This window comes from Saccopteryx leptura, chromosome 3 (genome assembly GCF_036850995.1).
Source record: "Saccopteryx leptura isolate mSacLep1 chromosome 3, mSacLep1_pri_phased_curated, whole genome shotgun sequence".
Classification (NCBI taxonomy): domain Eukaryota; kingdom Metazoa; phylum Chordata; class Mammalia; order Chiroptera; family Emballonuridae; genus Saccopteryx; species Saccopteryx leptura.
Window position 1 is genome coordinate 192660699 of NC_089505.1, and position 13870 is coordinate 192674568.

A 13870-nucleotide genomic window follows, 5' to 3' on the forward strand; every position below is an offset into this window, starting at 1 on the left:
GCAGAATTTGGGGGAGAAATGAATAGGAGTCTAGAGTAAATGTGTCTCTTTTGGCCACTGTTTCTCTCCTATGATGTATCCTATGGAAGCATCCCTCTCCACCATCCCTTCCCCAGGCACACAGGACTGCAGGGTAATGCTTCCTCTTTGGAGGTTTCCTGTGTGTGTAGGAACTCAGGCGGTGAGCCCAGTGTCCTCTGTGTGTGGATTCACACCTCTTTTGTACCTGTAACCTTGAGGGCAACAAAATGCAAGTCAGAATATTTCATGTGGCGCTTTTGTTCATGAGTCTTAGTTGGTGATTGCTGACCTTTCACCCTCAGTCTATACCAAGATCTCCTAAAACCATTTATTATATAAATCACCCTTTGGGGTAATTACTTGGCAAACAAAGAATTTTTTTTTTTTTTTTTTTTTTTTGCATTTTTCTGAAGCTGGAAACAGGGAGAGACAGTCAGACAGACTCCCGCATGCGCCCGACCGGGATCCACCCGGCACACCCACCAGGGGGCGATGCTCTGCCCATCCTGGGCGTCGCCATGTTGCGACCAGAGCCACTCTAGCGCCTGGGGCAGAGGCCACAGAGCCATCCCCAGCGCCCGGGCCATCTTTGCTCCAATGGAGCCTTGGCTGCGGGAGGGGAAGAGAGAGACAGAGAGGAAGGCGCGGCGGAGGGGTGGAGAAGCAAATGGACGCTTCTCCTATGTGCCCTGGCCGGGAATCGAACCCGGGTCCTCCGCACGCTAGGCCGACGCTCTACCGTTGAGCCAACCGGCCAGGGCTATTTTTATTTTTTAAACAGTTTTTAATTTTCTGAATAAGCTTTGGCTTTTTGACATTTCAAACTCTGTTTTCCCTTCTCTGCTCTTCTAAAAGCTGGACTGATGACACCAGGAGCCATCTGCTGCTCACTTGAAGGGGATTTGTCAGCTTCTGCTCCATTTGCCCCTCCTCTCCTTTTTACTGCCCCTGAAAGAAGTCACCGTCTGTCTGGCCCTGTTGGATGTATGCTTCTTGCAGAGGATAGGAGAGAGGCATGGGGAACTGCTGCTGTCTGCCTACAGATTTGGTGACAGGTCTTGAAACTTAATGCATAAAAGTCTATACATCAGCACTATCCAGTAGACCTTTCTGCTGTGATGGGAATGTTCTATACCTGTGATCTTTTTTTTTTTTCCGAAGCTGGAAACGGGGAGAAACAGTCAGACAGACTCCTGCATGCGCCAGACCGGGATCCACCCGGCACGCCCACCAGGGGGCGACGCTCTGCCCCTCCAGGGCGTCGCACCGCTGCGACCAGAGCCACTCCAGCACCTGGGGCAGAGGCCAAGGAGCCATCCCCAGCGCCCGGGCTATCCTTGCTCCAATGGAGCCTCGGCTGCGGGAGGGGAAGAGAGAGACAGAGAGGAAGGAGAGGGGGAGGAGTGGAGAAGCAGATGGGCGCCCCTCCTGTGTGCCCTGGCCGGAAATCGAACCCGGGACCCCTTGCACGCCAGACCGACGCTCCACCACTGAGCCAACCAGCCAGGGCCACCTGCGATCTTTTATAGAAGCCACGAGCTACTAGTGATTTGTGACTCCTTGATACCTAGCAGGTCTGATTAGTTTTAATTAAAGCTACATGTGACTTGAGGGTACCAAATTTTAGGCAGTGCAGTTCTAGAGTCAGGATGAGCATAGTAGTGAAATTCTTCTCTTTTATCCACATGTGCTGTTCTTTTTTATTGTTGATTTTGGCAGGTCTTTGTAGATAGCCAGTGAACTTAATTTCAGTAACATTTTCTTTTAACTACCCTCATGGTGTGTTATGTAGACAGTCCTAACAATATGAAAAAAAAACACCTTTTATTCAAATGCCATTCAGTGTTTTGGACAATTTTAGAGTACTTTTGCTCATGGTGTTAATGTCATGATACTCAGGTTATCCTTGACTTCAGTTATAGCACTGTGTTGCTGGCTGCAACACTCTTTGTCTTCTGTTCTCACTTATATCCAGGCATTTGTTAACTCCCTATAAGCAACATTTTTTCTTTTTTTTTTTATCTATTTAAAGTAATTTATTTAATAGTGAACAATTTAGGAATTTCTGAAAATTATGAAGATCTTTTAAAATTTTATTTGCTCATTTTTAGAGAGAGAGGAGAAAGAGAGAATGTGTGCATGAGAGAAAACGAGAAAGAAGTGGGGAGGAACAGGAAGCATCAACTCCCATATGTGTCTTGACCAGGCAAGTTCAGGGTTTTGAACCAGCGACCTCAGCATTCCAGGTCGACACTCTCTCTATCCACTGTGCAGGTCAGGCCATAGTTTTTTTATTACTAGTTTCTTTTATTTCCTCTGGTCTGCTTTTTGTACTCTTATATTTTTTAAGCCCAATTTAATTACTTTGTGTTGTGCAATCTTCGCCATTTAAAACATTAGATTTTTTTCCTCATGCTAGTAAGTTTTTGTTTAAAAATATTGTGTGTAATAATGTTAACAAATTATGTTTCCTATTTAGCATTAATCTCAAATGGTGAGACTTTTAAGAAAAATACCGTGAAGATTACACACAAAATTAAGTGACTGATGTAATTTTACTTTATAGAAGAGTTGAGAAGATTTAGTTAATTTTAGCTTTCAAATAAAGTTGTTATAGCAAAATGACTTTTTTGACAGACAGAGAGAGAGGGACAGATAGGAAGGGAGAGAGATGAGAAGCATCAATCATTAGTTTTTTTGTGGCGACACCTTAGTTGTTCATTGATCGCTTTTTTTTTTTTTTTTTTTTTTTTTCTCTGAAGCCGGAAACGGGGAGAGACAGTCAGTCAGACTCCCGCATGCGCCAGACCGGGATCCACCTGGCACGCCCACCAGGGGGCGATGCTCTGCCCCTCCGGGGCGTCGCCTGTTGCACCAGAGCCACTCTAGTGCCTGGGGCAGAGGCTAAGGAGCCATCCCCAGCGCCCGGGCCATCTTTGCTCCAATGGAGCCTCGGCTGCGGGAGGGGAAGAGAGAGACACAGAGAGGAAGGAGAGGGGGAGGGGTGGAGAAGCAGATGGGCGCTTCTCCTGTGTGCCCTGGCCGGGAATCAAATCCGGGAATCAAACCCGGGACTTCCGCACGCCAGGCCGACGCTCTACCACTGAGCCAACCGGCCAGGGTGCAAATGATTGCTTTCTCATATGTGCCTTGACGGGGGGTGCAGGTGGGCTACAGCACTGCAAGTGACCCCTTTCTCAAGCCAGTAACCATGAGGTCACATCTATGATCCCATGCTCAAGCCAGCGACCTGATGCTCAAGCTGGCAAGCCCACACTCAAGCTGACGACCTTGGGGTTTCGAAGCTGGGTCCTCTGTGTCCCAGTCCAACAGTTTGTCCATTGTGCCACTGCCTGGTCAGGCTAACAAAATGACTTTATCTGAAGAGAATGTAAAAGGTTACTTTGAGGAAGATGCAGAACAGCTTTGTAAAGAAAGCATTGCCTCCAAAACAAAACTACAATTGAAGGGGCTAAATGTCTAGAAAACATAATGTGAAGGTTATTGTTAGGTTTATGAACATTCTAATTTTATTTCACCTGAAAATTTGAAGGCTGTTCCCTAAGAATTTATAATTTTAATCAGTGAGTTGCAAGGAATCAGTTTATTATAAATTACAGGAGTTGTTACTAGCCAAGTACTTTTAAATACAAAGAGAGAATTCTTGGAAGCATTTTTCTCTCCAGGAAGAAAAAGGGCACCTTTGAATGCTGTAAGCTGTAGACTGGGGCCTTTCAGGTAGGAAGCTTCAGGCTTCGAAGCCTTAAATGGCCTGAAGCAGCACCTTATTCTTTCAACAGCCTTTATTAGGCTTCAGCCATTTTCTTTAAGTATGGATTAGGTTTTGAGGCTTATTATGAGGAAGACGAAATCTTCCTGGTTATAGAAGATGACGTCTTCACGTTTGCTTGTTATTGTGGGTATTGCGTTGAAGGAGCACCGGTGGAGCATGTGGTGAGTACCACTGAAAGCTGACCAGAATGAGGAGCGGGAGCTTTCTTGGCAGACAGGAGAGAATATTCTAAAAGACGGGACAGCATGTGCAAAGGCACAGAGGTTTGAGAGTTCAAGTAATGAAGAGAATGTATCATTTGCCATACACACAGAACCCAAGCCAGCCACCTGAACACCTTTATGGACTGTCTATCATGGAGTGTAGTCAGGTTTGAAAACCAAAGCACTAGGAGTCAGTCTGTTTTGTCTGGCTCAGGAAGGTAATGGAGAAGAATTAAAAACAAAACAAAACAAAATGACACAGATGGGATTTAAATCAGTGAAAGAAGCAACAAAGTTGAACTCCTTGCTCTTAAACCTTCATTTCTCTGATTAATTTCTTACTATTACTTTCTAGAAGTGAAATAATTCCAAACTTTAATACATTTTTGGCACACATTAGCAGCGGTTTTCTAGAAATATTTTATTAATTTATTACCATGCTAGCAGTTTATAGTAGTATAGATTTTGTCAGAATCAGAGGTTTGAAAAGGTGATCAGCTTCTCTACAGGAGTGACTCGAGTCAGCTCTTCATTTCAGTACTTTTCAAACATAGTTTTACATTACTTACTCTTCAGTAGGTAAAATGACCATGTTAAGATTCTGGCCGAATTTTACTTTATGCTGTCACGGCTCATATTTTTTTAGAATAATCTCCATGTTGGTAATCTTTTTGAACTTGGCATCAGTTCTGTGTTTACCTTTTCAAAATTATTATCTGAATCATTTAGAAATACATTAAAAGTAAGTATATATTGTCTTTTATTTTATAACCAAATAATTAAAAGTATACTTTGAAAAAAATTTTTTGAGTAATTCATTAGCACTCAAGTTTATCAAGGCATAGTGTATAGGTAGTACTTACTATGTACCACTAATCCTTTTACATATATTATCGGCCTTATTTAAAGCAACTATGGTTGTTCTTATGCCCATTTTACAGAAGAGGCATTAGAACCAGCTAAGCTTGTCTGTATTGTGCGGTGTGTACTATAAATCACTAAGGTTCTTATTTTTGGTTTTTGTTTTTTAACAGAGCCAGAGAGAGAGTCAGAGAGAGGGATAGATAGGGACAGACAGACAGGAATGGAGAGAGATGAGAAGCATCAATCATTAGTTTTTCATTGCATCTCCTTAGTTGTTAATTGATTGCTTTCTTATATGTGCCTTGACTGTGGGCCTTCAGCAGACAGAGTAACCCCTTGCTCGAGCCAGTGACCTTGGGTCCAAGCTGGTGAGCTTTTTGCTCAAACCAGATGAGCCCACGCTCAAGCTGCCAACCTCAGGGTCTCGAACCTGAGTCCTCTGCATCCCAGTCTGACGCTCTATCCACTGCACCACCGCCTGGTCAGGCTTGGTTCTTAAAGCTATATGCTTACCACATAAAACATTTTTTTTTAAATTTTAAATTTCTGTATTGATTTTTAGACAGAGGAAGGGAGAGAGAGAAACAGAGTGACAGAGAGACAAAAACATCAATCTGTTCCTGTATGTGCCCTGACTGGGGATCAAGCCAGCAACCTCTGCGCTTTGGGACAGTGCTCTAACCAACTGAGTTATCTGTCCAGGGCCAGTTTTTTTGTTTTTTGTTTTGTTTTTTTAATTAAAAAAATCTGATGGAACATCATCTTTTCTTTTAGCTTCTTAATTTGAATTTCCTAGTTTAATTGTAGTGCCATTTCATTGGTATTAGTGACTAACCCAAGTTTGTTTCACCAGTTAATATACAGTCACCCAGTCCAGATCTCCCTACTGTGTTCTTGTAATTATTGGTATTATTTTGTAATTGAACAGTGTGGCCTTGAAGTCAAGTTGGCTATAGAGTCAGCCACATGAATTATACAGCTAGTTGAGCGCTGTTGGTGCTTCAGGAATTACCAAGCCCTCTTAGAAAGAGTCCAAGCCAGACTCCATGTGTACCTAATTCTGCTTGATATATTGCCAGTGTATTATTTTCATTTAAATATCCTAACAAGTAGTGTTTATTATTATTATGACGGGTGCTGTAAAGTGCCCACACTTCCATATTTTTGAAAGTCAAATATTAGTAGGGTGGATTACTTTGTTGGCTTTATATCACTACCTAGGTTATATGATCAGTAGTATGTAACTCAGCCCAAATAACAGGTATCCTACGAAAACATGACTAATGCAGTGTGATCACTAAATTGTTATTTCCTATGAAATTATCAGTCTGAAACCATATACCTTTCTGTCACATAAGACAATCTACTGTGTCCCTACCCCTCCTTTATAATAAAGCATTTTGGGAGAGAAATTGTCATGAGTTCATACAACCCAATTAATTGCTAAGGTGCATTCTTCATACACAGTAGCATGTATAAGGTAGCAGGAAATTGGATCTTTTAGAGGCAGATCAAGAATGATAAGCAATGCTCTGTGACTTGTTCCAGCTCTATAAGGCCTGCTTCCTTTCTGAGATGGGTCTTAGCTCTCAATATGTACTGACTTCTTGATTCGATAAATAAATTAAACAAGGTCTTAATGCTTCTGAAGCAGCAGATTCTTTAATTAATCAACACAGGGTTTTATTAGATAACCAAATTTGATTGAGCAAATGAATTGCTCTTTTACATTTTATTTAAGTCCCAGATTAGGGTTTGTTCGAGTCGTATATTTTTAAAATGTGAAGTTTAGCCAGTGGGCTGCTGGAGTTGGTTCAACTCAGAGGTAACGACATGGTTTCACACATAGATAGGTCCTTGATCTTGAAGCTCTCATCAGCAAAATATGTCCTCAGGTATCCTGGTGTTTAGGTGATAATTGGATGGGATGGCAGCCATGTACCTGGCTGGCAACACAGTATTTCTTAGGGTAGGTGATCCCTTCTGAAGTTTTGTTCTCTTCTGAAGTAGCATTTGTGGTGCTTTCCTTGTTATCCAGAGTATTGAGTACTAGGAGGGCTTTATGTTTAAACATTTAGAGGTCACAATGCTACATTGCTAGTGCACACACAAGGACTGGCACCTGCTTTGGAAACCGATTTGCTATTAACTTGTACATATGAGTATTTTCAAATTTAAGAATTTCCAATGATTGTTCTCCAAGGTATGTATGTACCCCAGAGAAAGTCTAGTGCCTACTTTCCAGGGGACAAGCAGGAGAATATTTGCAGCAGTATGGTTTGTAATAGCAACACTTTAGAACAAGAGCAGCTAAATAAATTGTGGAATATTCATACAATGAAGTCTGACAAATAATAGTGAAAATGAATGGATCTTAGTAACCTAATGTTCAGCTGGAAAAAAAAAATTCCCAAGAGTAAACAGTGTGATACCCTTTTTGTGGTTTCAGAATCAAGCACAGCGAGGTAATATACTATTTGTGCTGTAACTTAAAAAATTATTAAATGGGAAGGGGGAAGCACGTTGGTGATGTTTTAGTAATTGGACTTGGCCCTGAGTTTGCAGATACTCTTTTATTATTAGAAATTAAACAAAATGAGGGAGACTGAAGTTGATCATATTTGAGAAGTCTTCATTTAAGAATTTGGCCTTGCTCTGGTCTTTGACCATTGAAGCTTAGCTGGTGGTACTCTCAATCACATTAAGTTAGAACAAAGAAATAGTCCTTGCCACCCTTTATACCCTCACCCTTTATACCTTAATCAGAGAAACGAAGGTTTAAATAAGGGTATAAACTCTTTTCAGAATTTAAATAGTGATGGTTGTGTTATGCTATTCCTTTTTAAAAAAATATTTCTATTTATTCATTTTAGAGAAAAGAGAGAGAGAGAGAGAGAGAGAGAGAGAGAGAGAGAAGGAGGGAGGAGCAGGAAGCATCAACTCCCATATGTGTCTTGACCAGGCAAGCCCAGGGTTTTAAACCAGCAACCTCCTCAGTGTTCCAGGTCGATGCTTGATCCACTGTGCCAGGCGTTGTGTTGCTATTCTTAAACTGAATTTAGCTCTCTGTTTTCTTGTAGTCTTCCTAAGGGTGTTGTTAGCACTGTTGATATGTTTCCTCTTTGGTAACCCAGCATTTTATCTGAACAGTCCAAAACCTACTGACCTTCATAGGCAAGAGTTTCCAACTCTCCTTCCTGACCCGGCAGCAGATCACAGGCCGGAGCTGGACACACAGAGCTACCTAAATAAATGTCTATGTTAGGGAACACTGAGAGCCATCAGATGCTGATAATGGTTTTGAATATAAAAGCAGCCTGGCCCCAACATCCTATTAGATCTTACCTTTTTTGTTTTAAATACCTTGTTACTTTTTAAAGTGATGGGAAGAAGAAGCAGCAGTGAAACCAGGGAGAGTACTGCTGCTGATGGCCTTGGACCATCAGTACTGACACAGTCTCCTGTGACGTTGGGGATAAGTCTGTAGAGAACCCCAAAGCTCCGCCTGTTCTAGCAAGTTGTTTCTGCCTTGTGGTTTCTCCTTCCTTACTCTCCTTTCCTCCGAAGTACTGCACACACAAATATCTGCCTCATGTCTCCTTTTCAGTTCTCTCTTTTGGGTGCTTTTGATTAGTGAAGGTGCCAAAAGATAGGTTCTAGCAGAAAGAAGAGAAAAAAGCCAAATAGTCATCATTTAAATGTCCTTTAATTGACTGTGTTTGACTTATGCTGCAGTGGGACACAGGCCAAACAGTTGTTCAGCATGATAGAAGTAAATGAGGGTCTGCTCTGCAGGCCCACACTGGGCGGGAGGATTGGGGAAGGATTTTCCAACCGCGTTCCCCAGGGAATTGTAGCGTGAGGTTCCTTCAGTCTGTTTGCAAAGATCGTCTAGAACTGGCTCTGTGATCTGCTGAAGAACCATACCTGCTTGTGCCTCGGTTTACTCATATGTAAAGTGGGGGATTGTATTAGATTGTCCCTAAGGCCCTATTGTAATTCTGATTTTAAAGTGGTGGCTAGGGAAGACCATCATTCCCTCCTGATATTTTTTGTTTAGCCATGAGGCGGGTAGATAGACCCTGGTGATTTGTAGGCTACATGGCCTGAGCAAACCTAACATCTGTCTTCAGGGGTTTTGTGAGGTCGAAATAACAACCTCTGCATACCCCAAAAAGGAGCTATTCATTGGTTAAATAACAACAAACTAAAAGTAGTATTAACAGGCAGTCTTTTCCCAGTTCCCTTGGATGACTGTGAGAACTTTTAATGCCATGTGGGTTATTTGAAGGTGATGCCCTGTTCCCCTTCCCCTTTGTGAAGCATGAAGAGGAAAGTGTAGAATGATGGTGTTCAAGTATGTTTTGGACATTTTAATTGCTAGCTGCAATTCAAAAGCTTCCACAGAATTGACTTTAAAAACCAGAAAGTTTACAACACGTGAAAGAAGATGCCAGCTCCAGTTATCTGAGGCCTCGGAGCGGTCAGCCTTGGGGATTCTGCTTCTCCACCGCCCCCCCCCCCCCCCCTTCTCACAGCTGCCAGGCCACAGAGCCTGTTTTGTGAAAGATCCTCAAGAAACAATGAGGGAAAACAGCTTTTATTTTATTGGATTAGATGAGTTTATGTGCCTGGGGGAGGGGCGGGCAGCTGTGGCCCACGCCATGTTCACATAAGTAATTATGCACCCTGTAGCTGAGATTGGAGGGGGAGGGGGCTGAGGGAGGAGCGGGTGGAAAGAGATTTCTGCAGTCTGCCTGGAGAGCTGCCCAGGTTTCCCAGCCAAAAAACAAATAAAAATAAATAAAAGGCAAGTGCTGAATGACACAGATTATGATATTAAAAAGGGATGCCATTGAAAACGTGCCATGGACCACGCCTTCCGTGGACACGGAGTGTGTGCATGGAGGGGAGGCGGGGTCTGACAGGCTGGGCATACAGAAGTGTGGACTGCCTCCATCAGAGCTGCGGGCGCTCCCCTCCCCCCCGCCAGAAATTCTAAAATAAGGATTTGTCTGCATTGCAGGTTGGGGAAATTGTCGGATGAAAAGCAAGTCGCTCTTTTCCTTTTCTTCATTTTGATTTATCAGGAGGGGGTAAAGCCCCAGACCCCTTCTTTTGGGTGTTAGATTCCCTCCCATGCACATAAATAACCTTCTCTCCCCAGCGCTGCGACGCACCGCACCCCCGCCCCTGTGCTGCTTTTCTGTCCTAGTGCCGCGCGGAATCTGCACTGCTGGAATCTGCACTGCCGCCTGCTCATTCCGTACGGAGAGGATTGTTGACAAGCGCTCTGGAGCCTGCCTCTCTGTGCTCTGCCTCCTCCCTCCCTCCCTCCCTCCCTCCCTCTGTCCTCCTTCCTCTCTCTCTCTGCAGTGATCCAGCTCTGAGGATGGCTGCTCCACGGGTCTGTCAGGTGCAGTTTTTGGTGGCTTATCTTGAGGAACCTGGGATAGAAGGTCTGTTCCTATAAATAAAATAAAAACCAAATAGCTCTAGATTTGTTTCAGGCTGGTATGGCTTTTGTTGGAGAAATAGGCCTTTTGTGGGTTTCCCTGCTGGGGTCCTGATTAAATCCATTATGGATGGCAAGGTGCTATGTATATGAGTATGTAAAAAGTGTTGTGATTTGCTTAATACTAATATTCTCTTAGCTTTGATATCCTCCCTAGGGGCAATGGTGGCTTCTGCAAAGGCTCTGTGGAAATTTACAAGAGAGAATTAATGTCGATCTTAAAGCATTCAGCTCTGTTGACCATTTTGGCCACTTCTGCAGTTTTAGCCAGGCTTGTATGAATTTAGACATTTCTTTTGAGGTCTGAATGCCATCCAGCTATGGCTGTTTCTTTATTTTATTGCCAATTTGTGTGCTCATTTCCCAGCATTTAGAAATAGATGTTTGCTTAAGTTAATTAGTTCATCCTCACCATAGCTTTGGTTTCCTTTCTAAACAGCATGATGCTTATATTTCCCCTCAGACTTTCTTTCTCTACCTCCTGTCTTTTCTTGAAAGATGGAGGAAACTGAGGCAAGTAGATAGATAACAAGTGATTCTAGGTTAGACCTTAAAGCCTTGAACTTCCAATTCTCTTTAGTCTTCTCCCATATTTTGTGCATTAATCCATGTTTGTAGTACTAGACAAAACCACAAATGAATTTTAGGAGCCGTTAATTTTAGCTGCCTCTAATCTTTGCAGATTTTGTGGCTGCATGTTTGGAGCTGTGCTTGCTGCTCTGCTTCCACTTGATTTCAGAATGGGAAAGAATGGCGCTCTGGGAGGCAGGAGGCCTCTCTGAACTTGTTTGCTCTGGGAAACAAGGGAACTTGTTTGTCAGCATTTTATTTTATTTATTTTATTTTTTTACACTTTGAATAGCCCACTTAATCATTTCTTATATTCCTCTGAAAAGTAGCTGTGCATGTGATTGGTCTGTATGTAAGATAATGAAGGTACATGGAAACATCTGCTCTTCCCAGTCAGTCATGCTATAGACCAAACAATTTAGAACTTTTATGCAGGTCTGTTGTTATTGTCTTAGGGAATAAAGGCTGTGAGAGAAGTCTTGGGGGAAGGGTGTGGCTATTTACTTATCCATGAATTATTATGTCAGTCTGGATGCAAGGTATTTTGAGTTGTGCCCGTTTATCATCACAGACGAGTATACAAAGTAGTGACCTGATGGGATTTGTTGGTTTGTGTTAAACCTTGCTTTGCTTAACTTTGTAGAGACTTGCTAATAATATTGGAGAGCCTGTTTTCTTGAGTAACTTACATTTGTGTGGGTAAAGGTAAGGATGATGTGATGCTTTAAAGATTACACACACACACACACACACACACACACACACACACACACACACACACTGTAATTACTTAAAGGTAGACTAGCACTAGCTCTCTGATAACATCACTAGCGATCTGAGAGCATGCTTTGTATATGGAAATCTCTTCTTTTGGAAAGTACTAGTTCCATGATTTGTAAAATCAGATTTTGGCATGCAATTTATCTGAACATAAAACTTTGAACATACCGGTCTCATTATTTATCTAAAAGAATTTCTTGGAACAGGCCCTCTACCTTTTCCTCTACCATACTCTGCAGTGATGCCATTGTTCTGTAGCTGATTTGCCACTAGCCCAACATTGTCTTCAGTCACTTTTCTTTTGAATGTTCAAGGCAGTCTTTGACCTCTGGAGTATTCAATACTGGACCATCTGCACAGTGGAACCCTTTTACTTACTGATGGAAGCTTGAGTTGTATGTTCTAGAGGACTCACAAGGATTCCTGCATTTGACTGGTTTGCGAGTGTAAAATTAATAAGGTATTGGAATGGGTGTGGGTCTAGAGGAGTTCTGGCCTGGGATAGAGGATGATTGAATGCAAAAGTACCTCTCATTGTAGAGCATATATGGATGTTTATATTTTAATAATTACCATTCAAGATTTTATACCTCTCTTGATTATTATAAAAAATAATTTTAAAGCTGAGGAATGAGTGAAAAGGGAGAAAGAGAGAGAGTAGAGGACAGAAGAGCCCTTCCCGCAAAGAAGTAAGGGAGCTGTGCCCAAATTCATGCTATATTTTGCTCACTGATTTGATCATCAGAGTCTCAGGAGTTTCTGGTCTGCCCTGAAATCTTTTCTAGAGATCATAGATCCTTTCCACTGAGTGCTTTTTGTATAGAATCAAGTTCTGTAGTGGCTTTTTGGTTGTCTCCATGATGAGTGTTTTCTCTCCTCTTGTTACTTCTGGTAAGGACTTGCTAAAGGATAGTTCTTTTTTTGTCTTCTGATGTTCATTCATTTGAGATTTAGACAGCTAGTTTAGGGCAGTTTTCCTAATAGCAGTGATCTGATCACCCTTCCTGTGTGTAAATGTCACATGTATGTTGGGCTTGTTCCTTTGTGCCCAAAGGTGAGGATATAGATGCCTGTGGGCTCAAGGGCTCTGTCTGTCTCATTACCTGCTTGGCTCTCTCAAGCTGAGCCATTTGCTTGATTCTGAAATAGGAAAAAAGGGGGAAGGATCAGATGCTTTTCTTGCTTACCCAGTGGCCCAACTTTTCCATGTTGTTATCTCTGTGTCAGGTTTTCATATAATACTTTTCTTTCTTCAAAAAATTGAGCATGTGAAGGAGGTTTAGAGTCCCCAAGAAGGTTTTGTCAGAAATGAAAGTCTGGTGACCGTGAAGGGCTCCAATGGGATTGATTCCATCCATCAGTCTGTCTGTCTATCTGTCTATCTATCTATCTATCTATCTATCTATCTATCTATCTATCTATCTATCATCTACCTACCTTTCCACCGACCTACCTACCTACCTACCTACCTACCTTACTTTTGGGTGTTAAACTAACAAAAACTCATGTTGCCCCTGTATGTTGGGACTCTTTGATCCTTGACATTTTTGGACTGTGTTTTCTTGGCTAGAATGAGAAATCTCTATAGCTGATTTGAGAGTAGACAAAGGGGAGCCCTGGTCTGCTCAGGGGCCATTCCCCTGAGGGAAAGGGATAATTATTTTCCATAAGCTGAGGTATTAAACCTCTTTCATTTGTGCTTCGCTGACCATGAGTGTGGCATTGACATCATGCGTCACGATTGTCATTTGTTCTCTACCTTTCTCACTGTTTTGCTATGGAGAGGATGTCAGTAGGCCAGTCTGGGCTTGGCTTTGCTGACATCTGTGTGCTGCCCACCCCCTTCCCTGCAACTCTAGGATAGATTGAGAAGCTTAGCTGCTGACTGAAATGTATGCAGTTGAGTTTAAACTCCGTATTTCTGTTCAACCTGCAAAGCTGGACTGAGATAGGTTTTCCCTGGCATCCAAATGTAAAAATCAATCCAATTTTTCTCTCAAAATTTGATAGCCTTTCTCTTTCACTAGTTATGGCAGCAAGCTATGCATTCTAATACGTCAGAGAGGGTTCTACCTCAACCAAGGGGCTGCTTTTGTAATTTTTCTCTCAACTCAGTGCTATAGC

At 42.3% G+C, this 13870-nt stretch overlaps 1 protein-coding gene across 3 annotated transcripts in view; it reads left to right on the forward strand.

The window, feature by feature from the left end:
• Positions 1 to 13870, forward strand: part of JARID2 (jumonji and AT-rich interaction domain containing 2) — a 296798-nt gene that overhangs the window by 166258 nt on the left and 116670 nt on the right. The window contains exon 1 of one of the 3 annotated variants that reach the window (XM_066377098.1): positions 10265 to 10340. The exons of the other annotated variants lie outside the window; for them this stretch is intronic. Coding sequence (XP_066233195.1) covers positions 10274 to 10340 — 67 coding nt within the window. The 5' untranslated portion in view covers positions 10265 to 10273. Of the gene's footprint in view, positions 1 to 10264; positions 10341 to 13870 lie in introns of those variants that run through there. 3 annotated transcript variants of the gene reach the window in all.